The 15,822-nt window shown below is 38.4% G+C and overlaps 1 protein-coding gene and 1 long non-coding RNA gene across 5 annotated transcripts in view; one reads left to right on the forward strand and one right to left on the reverse strand.

The window, feature by feature from the left end:
* The window catches only part of RNLS (renalase, FAD dependent amine oxidase), a 234,321-nt gene that overhangs the window by 168,749 nt on the left and 49,750 nt on the right, over nucleotides 1-15,822 (forward strand). The window contains exon 5 of the mRNA XM_040975764.1: nucleotides 10,341-10,514. Coding sequence (XP_040831698.1) covers nucleotides 10,341-10,514 — 174 coding nt within the window. The remainder of the gene's footprint in view (nucleotides 1-10,340; nucleotides 10,515-15,822) is intronic.
* The window catches only part of LOC121153317, a 387,354-nt gene that overhangs the window by 75,490 nt on the left and 296,042 nt on the right, over nucleotides 1-15,822 (reverse strand). The window lies entirely within an intron of this gene.

The following is a 15,822-nucleotide window of genomic DNA, read 5'->3' on the forward strand; positions in this document are numbered from 1 at the left end:
GGAACATGCTACAAATCTTGGGCAGGAGAGTTATCCAACCTGTTCTGCTTTCCATGCTCTAACAAGGCAGTTGACGTCTCCTGCTGGCCTAGATGCATCCTGGCTCTCTGCTTATGGCCCTAGAAAGCAGTGGAGGAGGGCACAAGTCCTTGTAATGACATGGAAGACCTGGAAAACACCTGGTTTCTGGTTTCAGATCAGCTCGTCTTTGGCCATTGCTGACATCTGCAGTCTGAACCAGTAGATAGAAGACTTTCTATCTCTCTTTCTGTAAAATCTCCCTTTCCAATAAAAATACATAAATCATCAAAAAAGCAAAGCCAACTCCATTTACATTCTGAAATTCACAAAGGTTTCCAAGGATAAAACTAATAGCCATGGTAGTATTACTGTATATCTCAGTGTTTTATCTGTGCTGGACTCTGCTGTTTATTCAGAGATATTTTGTAGTGACTCACAAATGCTGGAAGCACAGTGAAGTTGTAATAAGCAATTTCTGGTAATTCATTGTGCATTTTTTGAGAACAGATTCCTAAGTCCTATGATTAGCACTTGTTGCTATGGAAACAATTGGAGCTCCACGGGACCTCCAGATCTAGAGGAAAGTGGGCAGTGAGTTTGTAAAGCAATTGATTCTCCATGTCCCTAGAAGTCCTAAGGTTTTATGAAAAGCCAGCTGTAGCCACACATGCACGGTCTAATACTCTTTCAATAACCATTGCATGCCAACAGCAAGAAGCAAGAGAAAGCTGGACCACAAAAGAAAATACTGCTTTTTTCTTAGTATGTTGTTCTTAATACAGGTTCAGGGAGATAATAGAAAACTCTCCCAGACTGCTGGCGATATGAGGGGTCGTTAGGGTGGTCACACAGTGGGCTCGACTCATTTCCTAGGCCGGGAACACCTTAACAATTTGGGTCTTCACAGTACTGCAACCATCTGTTAGCTAGAATATCACAGTGTTAATTCTGAAGGCTTTTCAATTTTTTCCTGATGTGTAGTACACACACAGACACCTCAGATGCTTCTTATGAGGATCGATTTGTTACTTCTTACTTATTTGAAATGTAGAGTGACAGAGATAAAGGGAGAAATAAGGGAAAACAGGGAGAGATCTCCACCCCCTGTTTTATTCCCAAAATAGCCACAGCAGCCAGGCTGAAGCCAGGAGCCAGGAACTCCATCCAGGTACAGCACTGAGTGTCAAGGGCCTAAGTACTTGGGCCATATCCTGCTGTCTTCCTGGGCCCAACAACAGTAAGTGGGATCACCAGCTGAATAGCTTAAAACTTGAACTGGCATTCTGACATAGGGTACTGTCCTTGCATGCTTAATTCAATCTACCCACATTGCTGCTCTTTCCCTCCCCCACAACATGTTTCTAAAGTCAAGTACAGTAAATTAGGGTTTTGAAATGTGCTATTGTGTGCTAGGTATTGTATTAGTCGCTGAATAATTACCTCATTTAATTTTTAACAGTCCCTTATGTGATGGTGATGAGCATGATTATATAGAAAAATGGATACCTAAAAAGATATTAATGAACAAGATCAATTAGATTAAATTTCAGAACTAGAATTCAAACCCAAATTTTCTGACTCTAGAGAAGCCTCTCAGGATAAAAGAAATATTTCCACAGGGGACTCTCATACAGCTACGACTGCTGAAATCTGTCACCAGTAAACTCTAGATTTATTGCTTGCCAAAACTATTTCTGAAGCAGTGCTCAGTGTCTGATGACTTCTATACCTATAGAGTCCAGGTAAACATTCAATTTATTCCATGGGAAGTGAAACGAGCCTGATTCAGTGATATTTTACAGGAAAGAAATGACTCAAAAGTGGTAGCATTGCAAACTCTGGACTGGCCTGCTAAGAGAATTAGGGAAAATCCATCTTTTTAGCACTATTTCTGCAGCTACTGTAAGTAAAAAGAAACCAGCTATTTTGGTGAAGATACACTTGTTTTTGTATATTCACAAAACTAGATAGTCTAAATTTTCCATCAGTGTCTGTCTTGGGGTTCAAGATACATGCTAAAAATAAATCAAGAACAGGTTCCTTTGACCAGAATGAAGTTAGCTATAACACAGATTGATTTCCTAACTTGAAGTATACTTCAACTGAGGTCCTTCACATCCACTGGCAAATCAGGAAATAAACAACCCGTACAATTAGCTGTAAACATCAGATCTTCTGGCAGGAGGTTAAGGCTTTGGATAGCAAACATCAATGTGAAATGTGTCTACCATGAACCATGATATTATAAGTGAATGCCATGTTAGTGCTAAAAGGCATTTGTTTCATGTCAGTATCAAAACATTTTATTCATCATCATGCTGAAGGAAACAATACCAGGTAAAGAGAAAGACAGTTGAAAACATTATCTTGCTCACCGAAGAAATACAAGCCTTCATCAATTGCAAAATGTTCTCACTCCACTTACTCTCAGACCCAAGTGTTTGTTTTTCAGAGGTCAGTTTGTACCAGTACATAAGAGTAATTGTGTCATTCTTTGCTTTATAATGATTTGTTAGAAGAAACTAAAAGAAAGTATAAATATTGTTTCAATCATGGACCAAGCAATAAACCGCACAGAAAATTTGTATTGTGAAAAACTAAATTTCAAAGCATTTTGTCTTATTTATTTTTAAATAATCTTACTTACTTGATTAGGGCACAAAGGGTCAAGGGCTACAGGAAAGTGGGCAACATCACCGCCTCCACACTAATATCATCAGTTTTTTTCCTGCCAAAGCATTTTCTTTACATCAAACTTGCCTTACATTCTTCTTTTTGACTGACTTTGCAAAGTACTCTTTCAGATGGTGCGGTCACAAGGTTTTACTGAGAGAAGTTAATGAAGATGAAAAAAATGTTAATAAAACCTACCCACTATCATGATGAGATATGATATGATATGATTTGATATATGATATCATGATTATGATAGTGGGTAGGTTTCAGGCAATTAGCCAAAGATGGTACAGCAACTTGGCTTCAACAGACAGGAAGCCATGACTTCTCCCAGGCCCAAATACTTTAAGGAAGAACAGAAAATTGAAGTACACACAATGCGCAGGAAAAACTGACACACATGGAGAACCTCTGTAATCCATCACTCACTAATAAAATCAATTTAATAACATGAAGACTCTAATAGACCAATTGGCAAAAGCACATGAAAGGATTACTTTTTAAAAGTGAAAATGCACAGAGGCTCGTACATATGTGAAAAATGTTTACTCATATTGTGCTACAACCAAGATGAGGTTTTTTCCCTTTCAAATTATTCCCCTAAAAAAGAGAATAATGGAGGCATGAATATGGTGAAATTAGGTCTTGTGTACTGTTAATGGAAACTTTAAATTGGTGAGTCTAAAAATCAATTCCACAGTAATTATACTTAAGTAATTCTGTTTTAAGGAAATAATTAGAAATGCAGATAAGGATCTATGCACAAAATGTACAATACAGCCTTAGCAATTATAATCGTGGAAGAGGAAACAAATGGCTAACATTTAATGAAATGTCCAAGCAAATTGAATAATATCCATTTCTTCAAAATATTTTTTTGTTGTTTTGAAAGAGACAAAAAGGAGAAACACAATGGACAGACACGGAGATCTTCCATCTTGTGGTTCATTCCCCAAAGGCCTGCGATAGTTGGGGCTGAGTCAGATTGAAGTCAAATGCCCAGGTTAGGGGTCTCTCACCCAGCTGGCAGAAACCCAAGGCTTTGCGCCATCACCTGCGACTTTCCGGGATGTGCACTAACAGGAACCCTGAATCCAATGTCAAGCAGGAGCTCATGCTCAGGCACCCCAACTGGGATACAAGCATCTGAGTTCTGCCAAGTGTCTACCCTTTGCCCCACATCATCTATTTCATTAAGTTCCATGGTAGTATTAGTTCATGTAATTTTTTGCTAATGACAAAATTTGGTAGGTCAAATTTTATGTACAGTATAATCACAACCAAATTTGGGCAAATATCAGAGTGTTAATTGCTACCTCTTTTTCTGGATAATAAGACTGTAGTAATGGTTCTTTTGATTTTTCCCATCCTACATACACTTTAAAATTTTTGTAGAAAGAGTCTATATTCATTAATTTTTTTAAATGTTCATGTTGTATTGGTCATTGTCCTAGGACCCACTCTTTTATTTGTATATTTTTACTTTTAAAACAGTTGAATAATAAAGCTATTGGCTGATTAGTTAGAAGAGAGGAAAAAGTGTCATTGTTCATTTGATTGCTTTACCTCACATTATCTCTTCAAGCAATGGGGTTCAAGGTTCCCCTGCCTCTTAAATATCATCCAATACCCCATGTAAGGGAAATCAATACACCTTTCAGACAATTTTTAAAAATCAAAAAGTCTGAGGACATTTTTTATAACCTTGTAGGTTAATTAGAGGGAGTTCTTAAATGGGACCAAAAATAGTGCTAACTATAAATGGAAAAGATGATAAACTGGGCTAAACCAAATTAAAACTGTTTATCAAACCACAATATGAAGATGGTAAAGAGAGAAGCCACAAAGAGTTCCTATACTTCATCTGTGTTATTTATCTAGATATTTAAAAAAAAACTCCTGCACAAGCAATAAAAATGCAGAAAACCCAAAAGAAAAAAGAGCAAAGATTGTATAGGTAATCATAAAAGGATATTTGAATTACAAACACAGAAATCTTGACAAATATTATTCATAATGGAAAGAAAATTAAATCCAGTGTGATGAGATCACTCACCCCAGATTGAGAAGACCGATAGGAAATATGGACAGAGGTGTACACCAGGTGAACTTTCACTGAGTCCTGGTCAAAGTACCAACTGGCACAACCACCTTAAAAACCTACTTGACAATATCAACAGAAGCCAAATATCTGAACTCACTGTCCAGGGAAGTCTTAACACCAACACTTAACAGTATTTTCCTCCCAAAATCATCTAGATAGGTTCTGAATAATTTAATTCTACACAACTGTATATAACCCAAATTTCTACCAATGCTGAAATAAAGTATATACATAGAACTATGCTACAATGAGAATTAACAACTCCACATGATAGATATTTATGTCACAAATATAACGCTGAATGAAAACACACATAAAGAACATATATCATTTCATTGCATTATTGTGAAGTTCAAACACAGATAAGTGATCTATGGTACTAGGATTTAAGATGACCAAGTACCTATGAGAAGTGACCTGGAGTACCTCAAAGAGGGAGGAGGTGGCTTTTCAGGTCCCAGTAGTGTTTGTTTCTTCCTTGTGAATGGTTATTAAGAGGCCTTCCTTCTCCTGTCAGCTCAGATTGACTGAGTCCATTTTGCTTGGATGGTGTGAACCCCTGTTTCTTAGGAAACTAGCCTACTTGGAGACTGTGCTATCATCTCATGATTTCTTGGGTCAGATATTGGTAGTAAACAGTTCAGGTTTTTGGTTCGGTGACACAGAACATCAGCATGAGTGATTCCACTTGGGAGCAGTCTGCCCACACCTAGTACAAAAGCTCAATGCAAATCAACCTCTCCTCATTTCTACTTAACAATATGCATCCAGGTTTACATTTACATATATACATGTGCATGTGCATATGTACATATTTCATCTACAATATAGCCACTTTAAAAGAAAAGATTTTTATTTCAAATGAAAATTTATAGAGCAAAGGAGAGACAGAAAGATCTTCCATTACCGATCACAAACAAGAAGCCTTCATCTAGGTCTACCACCCGGGTGCAGGGTCCCCCAGGGCTTGAGCCATCCTCAGCTACCTACCCAGGATATAAGCAGGGAGCTGGATCAGAGGTGGAGCAGCAGGGACATGAACTGGCAGCCATATGGGAAGCCAGTGTTTGAAGGTAATGGATTAGACTGTTAAACCACAGCACTGACCCCCATACAGACACTTCTAACCCCTTCTCCTGTTGTGTCAAATCCAAGACCACTGCAACTGCATCAGCTTTTACCCAAGTTCCACCTTTGCATCCCTATAGTCTTTAACTATAGGCAGAATGATCAATTTTAAAGATTTATTTATTTGAAAATTATAGAGAGCTGAAGAGATGGAGATCTTCCATCTGCTGCTTCCCTCGCCAAATGGCCACAACGGACAAAAGTTGTGCCAACATGAAGTCAGGAGCTTCATCTGGATCTCCTGTGTGGTAGTAGCAGGGCCCAAACACTTGTGACATCTTCAGCTGCTTTCCGCAGGCCATTTGCAGGGAGTTGGATTGGAAGTGGAATAGCCAAAACATGAACCAACATCATATGGGATGCTGGCATCATAGGTGGTGGCTTTATTGGCTAGCCCCCAGAATGACCATTTTTAAGAAAAGCCAGTGGTCAGTATTGTGGTGTAGCTAGCCTTTGCCATGGTTCTAGTATCCCACTTGGGTACTGGTTCGAAACCCAGCTGTTCCACTTCTGTTCCAGCTTCCTGATAATGTACCTAGAAAAGTATAAGATGGCCCAAGTACTTAGGCCCCTGTATCCACATGGGAGATTTGAAAGACATTCCAAGTTCCTATGTTAGGAATGGCCCAGCTCTGGCTATTTCAGGACTGAATATTACGATAATTTGTCTGTGCAAATCTGACTTTCAAATAAATGCTTGAAAAGAGAGAGAGGTCACATCATACCTGTCCTTGATTCCTAACCCATGGTAGTTTCCCAATGAATCAGAATACTCTCTCAGAATAAATCTCACCTACAACTATCACTCTGTGCTTGTTATCAACTAAAATATCATTGACATGGTTATTTATGTGTATGTTGGCCCCTCTACCGCTGCTATGAAAGCCACATGAGAGGAAGGCCTTTGTCTTACATCCCTGCTACCTATAAGAATGCCTGGTGCAAGTAGAGGATGGATAGATGGATGAGTGGGGAGGTCAGAGTGTCACCAAAACATCATAGGAAATAGTGTGTATCATTGGTCCTCTTTTAGTTTAGGCAAGTAGGAGAAAATGGAATTATTTATATGTTAGGAACACAGCCTAGGTCTGCTTCTCTTTCCTCCCCCGCTCCTCCACCTCAATGCTTCTCCACCTCCTAAGTCCACACAAACACACCACACATACATGTGCACATAAACAGACAAGTGCATACACATGCACTTAAACTCATGGTCAGAAATGCAATGAAACAGGCAGGATTCTAATAGCAATATGAATGACTGTCTTTACTACAATGTTTAGCCAAGTTACATCATAATTATATGAATGCATTTTATTGAATCAGTAGCACACATACACAGACAGAAGTTATAGAATTATAGATATTATCAAAATATATGTAATAATTAGATGTTATATAACCCTACTAGCTGAGAATTAAATGAAAATACTAACCAAGGAAAGATTTATTACATTGGGATCAGGGATTATTGCTTAAGTTGTGCTTGGGGATATTTGTCCTTTCTGAATATATGATAACAAAAAATTTATTTTCCATAGCAAACAGTATGTATTTGCAAACTCTGGCTGTTCCTTCAGTATTCTGCATGGGAAATATTTTCAAGGAAACTGAGATGACTTCATTCATCCTGTCTGCACTGTGCAATCCAAACCTTCTCAGGTCCTCAAGCCAAACTGCCTGTGTGTGACTTTCTGCAGAATTTGAGATGCTTTCAGTTGAAAGTCTCACCTCCCCGTTCTCAGAATTGTCAAGACCTCAGAGCATACAAGAGTGCCTGAGGTTAATTACTGTTTCTATACAGATATCAATTACCTTTTCAAGGGGCTATCCAGTGGGATTTGTCTCTCCACAGCTTGTCTGAAAACTAGCTAAATGTGCAAATATGGTTATGGAAGGAGAAGGAGGTCCAATTCAGTTGTCAACCTAGTTGACCTTTCAGCTTAAAAAAAAAAAATCTAAGGCCTTTTCAGTTGCTAGATAGCTGACTCAACACTTTGGTTTGGTTAGTTTGAGGTTTTATGTTTGGTTGGTTTTTAAATTTTTTTTTTAAATGGGAAAGTTAGTTACATATCCTCCAAGATCTTCTACCTCCTCACATTCCACAAAGAGGAAACCTGACATCAGCCAGAACTTGCAAAGCTAATTAAATAACAAGACCCCACATCCATTCAGTGTATTGGAGTCAATGTCACAAGATCATTTGTTCAACCAAGTAGTTAAAACTATTAATAAGGCAGGAAACGATGGTCCAAAAGAATGAAGGCTTTTCCTTCTGAGAACAAGTAACTGCCATTCTCATAGGAGAAAATGGTACAGAAGTTCCTGTTTAAGCTCAGACATACAGATCAGAAGGGGAGACTTTGGGGAAAAAACTCCAAGGCAGAGACTCTGGCTTCATCTCGACAGCCCAGTTTGGAGGCTGTGTCACCCAGGGTAAGCGATACAGCCTCTCTGATTCTCCACTTTTGAAGGTTATCAATGAGGATGGTGCAAGCACATGTCCTGCCAGCACTTTATGAAATGTGTTTTTTTAAAAACAAAAATTTCACAGCCATTACTCTAAATGTTTTGTAGCTTTCAATGTCTATGATGATTACTGTTATTAAATAATTATTTGACGATCCTGCCCATTTCTACTTTCAAAAGCCATTTCCCTAAGATTTAGTCAAAGTAGTCCCCCCATCTTTGAGATCTCGTTATTCCAAATGTTTTAGTTTAAGGGCATTTTTCACATAAATGAGGATTTTCCCATGTTCCGTGCCTAAAGTAGCTGAGGTCTTCAGGACACAAATATGGCCTTCTGGAGCAAACACTGTAGTGCAGCATATTTGGCTGCTGCCTGCAGTACTAGCATCCCATATGAGCACTGGCTCGAGCTCCAGCTGCTCCACTTTCTATTTAGCTCTTTGTCAATGGCTGGGGAAAGCAGCAGAGGCTGACTCAATTCCTTGGGCCCCAGAGCCCATGTGGGAGATCTGGAGGAGGTACCAGGCTCCTGGCTTTGACCTCAGCCATTACCTCAGCCCTTGTGCGAGTGAGCCAGCAGCTGGAAGGTCTCTGTCTCTGCTTCTCTCGTAACTGTCCCTTTTAAATAAATATACCTCTAAAGAAACAGGCTGGTGCAGAGGCCTACCAGGCTAATCCTTAAAGTGCAATGCCAGCATCCCATATATGCTCCCCTGGTGTCTCAGCTACTCCACCCAGCTCTCTTGTTCATGACATAGGAAATCAGCAGAGGATGGCACAAGGTCTTAGGTCCTTGCACCTGTGTGGAAGGCCCAGAGGAATTTTCTGGCTCTTGGCTTTGGACTGGCTTAGCTCCAAGCATTGCAGCCATTTGGGGAGTGTAGCAGCAGATGGAAGCTGTTTGTCTTTCATTCTCCCTGTAATTTTGCCTTTCAAATAAAAATACATAAATCTTGAAAGAAAAAAAGATGGCCTTCTTTTAAAAAATCAAGTTTTTAATGCTTTGCACAGAAAATAGGCAGTTGTGAAATCTTGAAAGTAGAAGGACTAGAGATGGGAACTATAGAATAGGGGAAATTTGTTTTTTCACCCAAGAATGGAACCAGGTCTCATTTTCCTGAATAATTTCCTGTCTAGAAACACCATACATAACTACCCTTCTACATGCTATTTCATGCAACTCTTGCAATGCATTTATGCATTCTGTAATATCACCACTTAGACAAGAAAGCTACAATCAGTATAATGTACCAGTGTCATGTACATAGCAGGTGACTGAATCAAGGTTTGAACCAAAAGCTGTCCAATTCCTTTTCCAAGCCTCTTCCACTTGTTAATTAATCACTTATTGTCTACATTTCAACACACTATGAGTGTCTTTGTTTGCCTTTCTCTTTGCAGTTTTGTTCTTAGTGCACCTGCAATAAGCTAGTGGCCTGTAACCGAGATTACACAGGTGTGGTCTCTGCCTAGGTAACTACTACAATGCACTGGCAGAGAAGATGATAGGTAAACAAGTCACTTCATGACACAGAAGGACTTAAGAGGTCCAAACAAACAGAACATGTTTAGCACTGAAAGTGACCTTAAAAGACTTGTTATAAGTGAAATGTTTGTGGCAAGTATGTAGCAGGGACAGTGATTCATAGCAACAGTGTATAAAATCTATAAAGTTGCCAAATGGTCCTGGTAGAATAACTGGAAAACCAGACTAGACAAGCAACTCAGGCCCATGTTTTGAGAGCCTGGAATGTTGATGAAAACATTAGGACCTTCACTTTGAATGTAAACAAATTGCCACAGTGTCGGTCATCATTCTGAAAAGAAATTAGAGATGAGGCTGCGTATTAATGGAAGGAGAGGGAATTTGCTTACAGGAGTTCTGGATGTACTGAAAGATGATATTTTTCACTTCTGATTTCCTTTATTTTTTCTTCCACAGTAATTAGTGAATGCCAGAGACAACAACTAGAGTCTGTGAGCTACTCCTCTCGCTACGCTCTGGGCCTCTTTTATGAAGCTGGCACGAAGATTGATGTCCCATGGGCTGGGCAGTACATCACCAGTAATCCCTGCATACGCTTTGTCTCCATTGATAATAAGAAGCGCAATATAGGTCAGTACCCCCATTATTTCCCTTAAATACAGTAACAATGGTGGGTGTAGATCATGAAAAATGCTGTTTAATTGAGTGTTACCATTCTGAATAGAGCAAGCATTTAACTCCAAGCCACAGGGGATAAAATTTAATGTCACATTTGCCTAGTCATAAAATACATAGTGAAACCAGCAAAGTTTTCCAGAAAATCATTCACCACATGGTATTAATGAATTCAGGAAAATAGTGTCAGGAGGTTTTAGATTTCAAAATAGCCCAGGTTTGATTGCTTTAAAATATATCTACCTATATGCAAGTGTAGCTTTCATCTTGGAGATTTTTTTTATCTTATTTTGGCTTTTTTTTAAAGATGTGTTAAGTGCTATTCTACTTCCCGTGCTAGCAATAAAAAGTTAATTTATGAAAAACCAAGATCATTGTATTGTTTACTTAAATTTCTTCTGGAAAAATGTATCAAAAACTTTGTGAACAGTGTAACTAAAATGATGGGTAAAATGTTTCATGAGGGTTTGACTAGAATGCATTAAATACAAGCTATTCCATACCTTTCTTCAAGATAGTAATAAAAAGTAGATTTTGAGTTCCAAGAAAAGCAGAAGGGATTCATTTCAGGCAAAAGGGTGAAAGCAAATTCCTACATCTAAGACTGCGGTGACACTAAGATACTGCTTTTCATAAAGTGCTTGGATCTAAAATGGCTGGCCTCTTGAAAAGAGTCACTATTTCAGTTTGTTGCAGCATTTTATAGCGTGGTGATGGTTTCATTAAGCCATTAGTTCAGGGTCCTGCTTGATAACATCACCAGCTAACATTTCTTGGCTTTCCAAAACTTTATAATAGAAGCGGCCTGCAGTATTTTTTTCCCCTTAATCAGAGTGCAGGATCTTAGAAAAATGTTTCTTTTAGAACTTAAAATTCCCTAAGGGCTAGACTGTTTATGTTAACACGATACCGCATATATGTCCAATCATCAGTTCATGAAATGCCTCATAATAGCAGTGGACTAACTGTTTAACCCCATAACTGCTGTGCTCTAAGAAAAAAAAATCCTGCTCGTCTCATGCTATGCCACAAATTAGACATTTTCTTTTATGCATTGTCTCAAAGACAGGATATCTTTGAGGATTTATTAAGCTGCATGTAATGGGAAAAGTCTAAATTTGTATAAACCATGTAGGGAAATTTGTTACGTTACCGATTTGGGGATAAATTTGTATCCTCAAATTCCTGTGTTGAAACCCTAATCCCCTGTTATATTTGCCGACAGAGCTTTTAGGATAATTAAGATTAAATAAGAGCATAACGCTGGGGTCCTGACCCTACAGCATTGCTAGTTTTATAAGAAAAGTAAGAGGGTATCTCTCTCTGTCCCCATGTACACACACCAAGGAAAAGCCTTGTGAGCACCCACCCAGAAGTTGACCGATGGAATAGAGCCCTCAGTGACAGCTTCATCATGAACTTCTCAGCTGTCAAAACTGAAAGAAATGCCTGTTGGAGCACTCAGATGTGGGTATTTTGCTACAGTAGCATAAACCGAGTAGACTAAAAGATGACCCAAAGAGGACACAAGGGAGATGTTATGATGGCTTGATTCAGGAACTAAGCAACTCCCTTAGGAAGCCAAGTTGCACCTTTCTCTGTTGCCTTCCACTCAGTAACAACCCTCAAGGGACTGGCAGTAAGATGATAGTAACTGTTGGGGTCACACAAAACCCAGCATGCAGCTTGGGAATGGGAGAGATTACCTCCGATTCTTCCCCTTCCTAAGAATCACAAAGATTTTTCCAGAAGTTCCCTAACAAACTTCTGGTGCTTCACAGGCCAGAGTGACACACCTGATCAATTCAAAACCAGATACTGACAAGATGGTTGTAGATACCCCCTGGAACTGGTGTTAGACATTTGAGTTCATAGCTACCTGGATGAATAATAAAAAAGGAAAAAAGTAGTGGTTGATGGACTGGCAATCCATAATGCCCTTTGTCTTCAAGGAGTCCCATCTCACATTCTGGAGAGTTGGCTTTCAGCGCTAACTCTGGAACGTAAGAGTCATATGTTCAAACTTACAAGTCCCTTAAAATTACATGACATTTTACAAAATGACAAAACTTTCAATAAATTCAGTACAACTATTTTCTGTCAGTAGATTACTTAACCTGGCCTTATCCTAAGGAGTAGTTGGTTTGCATCTGTAAAACAAAGTGGTATTTTGTAATATGAAAGACAGAAAGGAAAAAAACAGCCATGACTTTTAAAGTAAATCCACAGTACCAATGGAGTAGGATGGGAGAGAAAGGCCCCACATTACAGTCCAGTAATTTTACAAAATTGTATAAATCTGAATACAGAAGATATTAGAAACTACGTGATTGGTAGTATTGGCAATAGGGAAAAATGTGATTATTATCAATTTTAAAACTGGAAAGCCAGATATTTTGAAAGTTGTTTTTCCTATAGTCCATGGTGGTTCTGATTTAGCTAGAAAAAAAAAACATGCTTCCCTTTCCAATTGTATGGAAGAAATTAACTTTTGAGTTAAACAAATTTTAAATTGTGTCAGACCTGCAGCAATGACATTTCCTAAAATATGAAGTAGTTGGATTTTATGTTAACTATTTTCCCAACCATCTGGAGACCAGAGTACTGAGTATGCCTTGCTGAATTCACATAGTGTACATGCCTGTAGAATGCAGCTTCGCTGTTATATACATTTTTAATCTAGGTCAGTAACTAATATTTCATTATGCCACTAATTTCCTCTGCCTCTCTTTTTACCTTCAAAATAAATGGTAGTTTTAAAAATGGGCTAGCAGAGTCAAATATACAAAACATCGTGTGCTGCTAAATTTTGAAGCAAAATAAGGGATCAGAAAGGCTCAGACCAGACCAAGGTCAAGGCGTAAGCATGTGTCTGATGTCAAGAGTAGATAGTTTGTATAGAGAGCCACAACTAGTACCTAAGTTCTCTTAGGCAAAGTGCTAATTTCCACGATGTGCGAATCTACTTTGGAAAGCCAGTAGTTATAGGCACAGCCCAATATACTCGTGTTTGTGTTTTCTAAATGTATTGTACAGAACATTTGTTTTTCCCTGAAATGCTCTTCAAGAATGGATTCTGTCAACAGAAATGTTTGCAAAATGCCATTAACTTTATTCCTGTGTTGCAAAATCTCAGGAACTCATACACTATTAAAAGATTTTTTTTAATTAATTTTATTGGAAAAGCAGATTTACATATTTTATTTGGACAAAACCTACCAACATTGTCGAGATGGTTTCCCCCAGACATAATTGGAGAAATATTGACTGGATTTTACTTTTTGTCCTTCATGTATGAACAGGAATTGCACACCAGATAAGTAGGCTGGAGAGTACTGACCCCAAGGAAGTCAATATCTGCAGTGTTTGGGATGTGAGGGAGTGCCCTAGTTGCTGGTGAGCTAAAATCCTAGTAGGGTGAAAAGGGAGAGTTTTTGTAAAAAAAATTTATATATATGTATGTACATATATATGTAATTTGTATATATATAGCCATTAGTCCTTTGGAAAGTGAGTCATTTGCATATATATGTATATGCAAAAACTTTAATGGCCTGAACATGACTGGAGTTTCTCACAGGAAGTTCACACAGGTGTTGATGATGGGTAGGTGATTTCCTTTAATGAAGCTGTTAAGGAACCTAGGCTCTTTTCCCATCATTTGGCTCCTCCAGCTTCATCAGGCAGCTCACAGAGTTACTGCACTCTTAAGAAAATTATTAGATGGGAAAGAGAATGAAACAACACATGAGCGATTTCTAGGGGCGGACCTGGAATGGTCCATTTCTGAAGTGCTTACGATCTATTGGTTAGAATGCAATTAAGCAAACACACCTAATTTGGAAGAGAAGCTGGATCTCAGGTCTTCCCAAGAATGTAAGAATGAAAAAAGTGAATTTGGTTAGCAGCTGGCCATTTCTGCTACAATACTTACTATAGATTCTTCTGTAAAGGAGACATATTAGGTATGCATTCATGATACGGATTTCAAACACCAGTGCAGTAGGTAGCTTCCCCCGGGACAAAAACAGAGTGTTTCCAAGACTGGATCTAGGCTCAGTAACATAGAATCTTGCCAACAATTAACAATGTCTGTTGTGCAGAGAATATAGTGAGCAACATTTATCTTCCAAGAAGATCTCTGAGGTCTCTTTCAAAGGTCCTAAGTTCTCTCCTTCATCTACTAGCTGTGTGATACTGGATAAATTAAGCCATGTGTTTTCTCATCAATAAGATGAGGAAAATAAATTGCTTTGAATATATAAAGATCATCGTATGGCACTTAAGTCAGTACTAATGATGCCTACTGTTAAATAAGTCTTCACTTTGGATATTGTATGCTACAGAGTCACCAGCTGAGACTCCAGCATCCCACTTGGGAAACCCATTCAAATCCAGGCTGCTCTACTTCCAGTCAAGTTCCCTGTTAATGCACGTGGAAAGGCAACAGAGTATGATCCCAGTGCTTGGGCCCCTACTCCCACATGGGAGATCCAGAGGAAGCTCCTGGTCTGGAACTGGCCCACCTCTAGCCATTAGTCCTTTGGAAAGTGAGGCAGCAGATAGAAGATCAATCTCTCCCCCTGTCCACTGTGTGTGTGTGTGTGTGCTCACGCTCTGCCTAAGTAGTTTTTAAACATTCAAAGAAAGGGTTAATAAAAAACTATGCATAGGATGGTACTGAGGATATTAATACATTATGCACATCTAAAAGTGTGCTTGCCAATGGTCCTAATCATGTAGCTTTCAATATCTGATAAAACAAAATGATATAATCCACCCAGTAACAATACAAGAAAAAAAATTTTTATATAGGATTTTCCTTTCCAAGGATTTTATTGCTAGGATCATTGAGTTGCAAGCATTAATGACTTACAGAAGAGGCAGACTGATTCCATGGCTATTAATTAAATCACTTTTTAAAAAGGCATATTATGAATTTCTGTAGATACTTAGGATGGACGCTGTCCCTCAAATCTAGTCATTACCTTGGGATCACTTAAGGAAGTTCGTGATTGTTCCATTTAAGGAATTGCCAACACAAGAATAGTCTGTTTGTATTAAAATAAATGTGGAATTATTTGAATTTAGAATATACCTTTCAGGAGTGCATTTCTGCAAGTAGAAAAAAAGCAGGAGAATAAAGAAAACAAAAAATAAATCTTATTTCTAGAATATGCTTTTGGTTTAAAGTATCAGTACTCAGATAAAAATGTAAATATCAGAGCTCCTCAATAAAATAACCATCATCATCTAAAAATAA

Source organism: Ochotona curzoniae, unplaced genomic scaffold (genome assembly GCF_017591425.1).
Source record: "Ochotona curzoniae isolate NIBS_2020 unplaced genomic scaffold, NIBS_Ocur_1.0 contig_2692, whole genome shotgun sequence".
NCBI lineage: Eukaryota > Metazoa > Chordata > Mammalia > Lagomorpha > Ochotonidae > Ochotona > Ochotona curzoniae.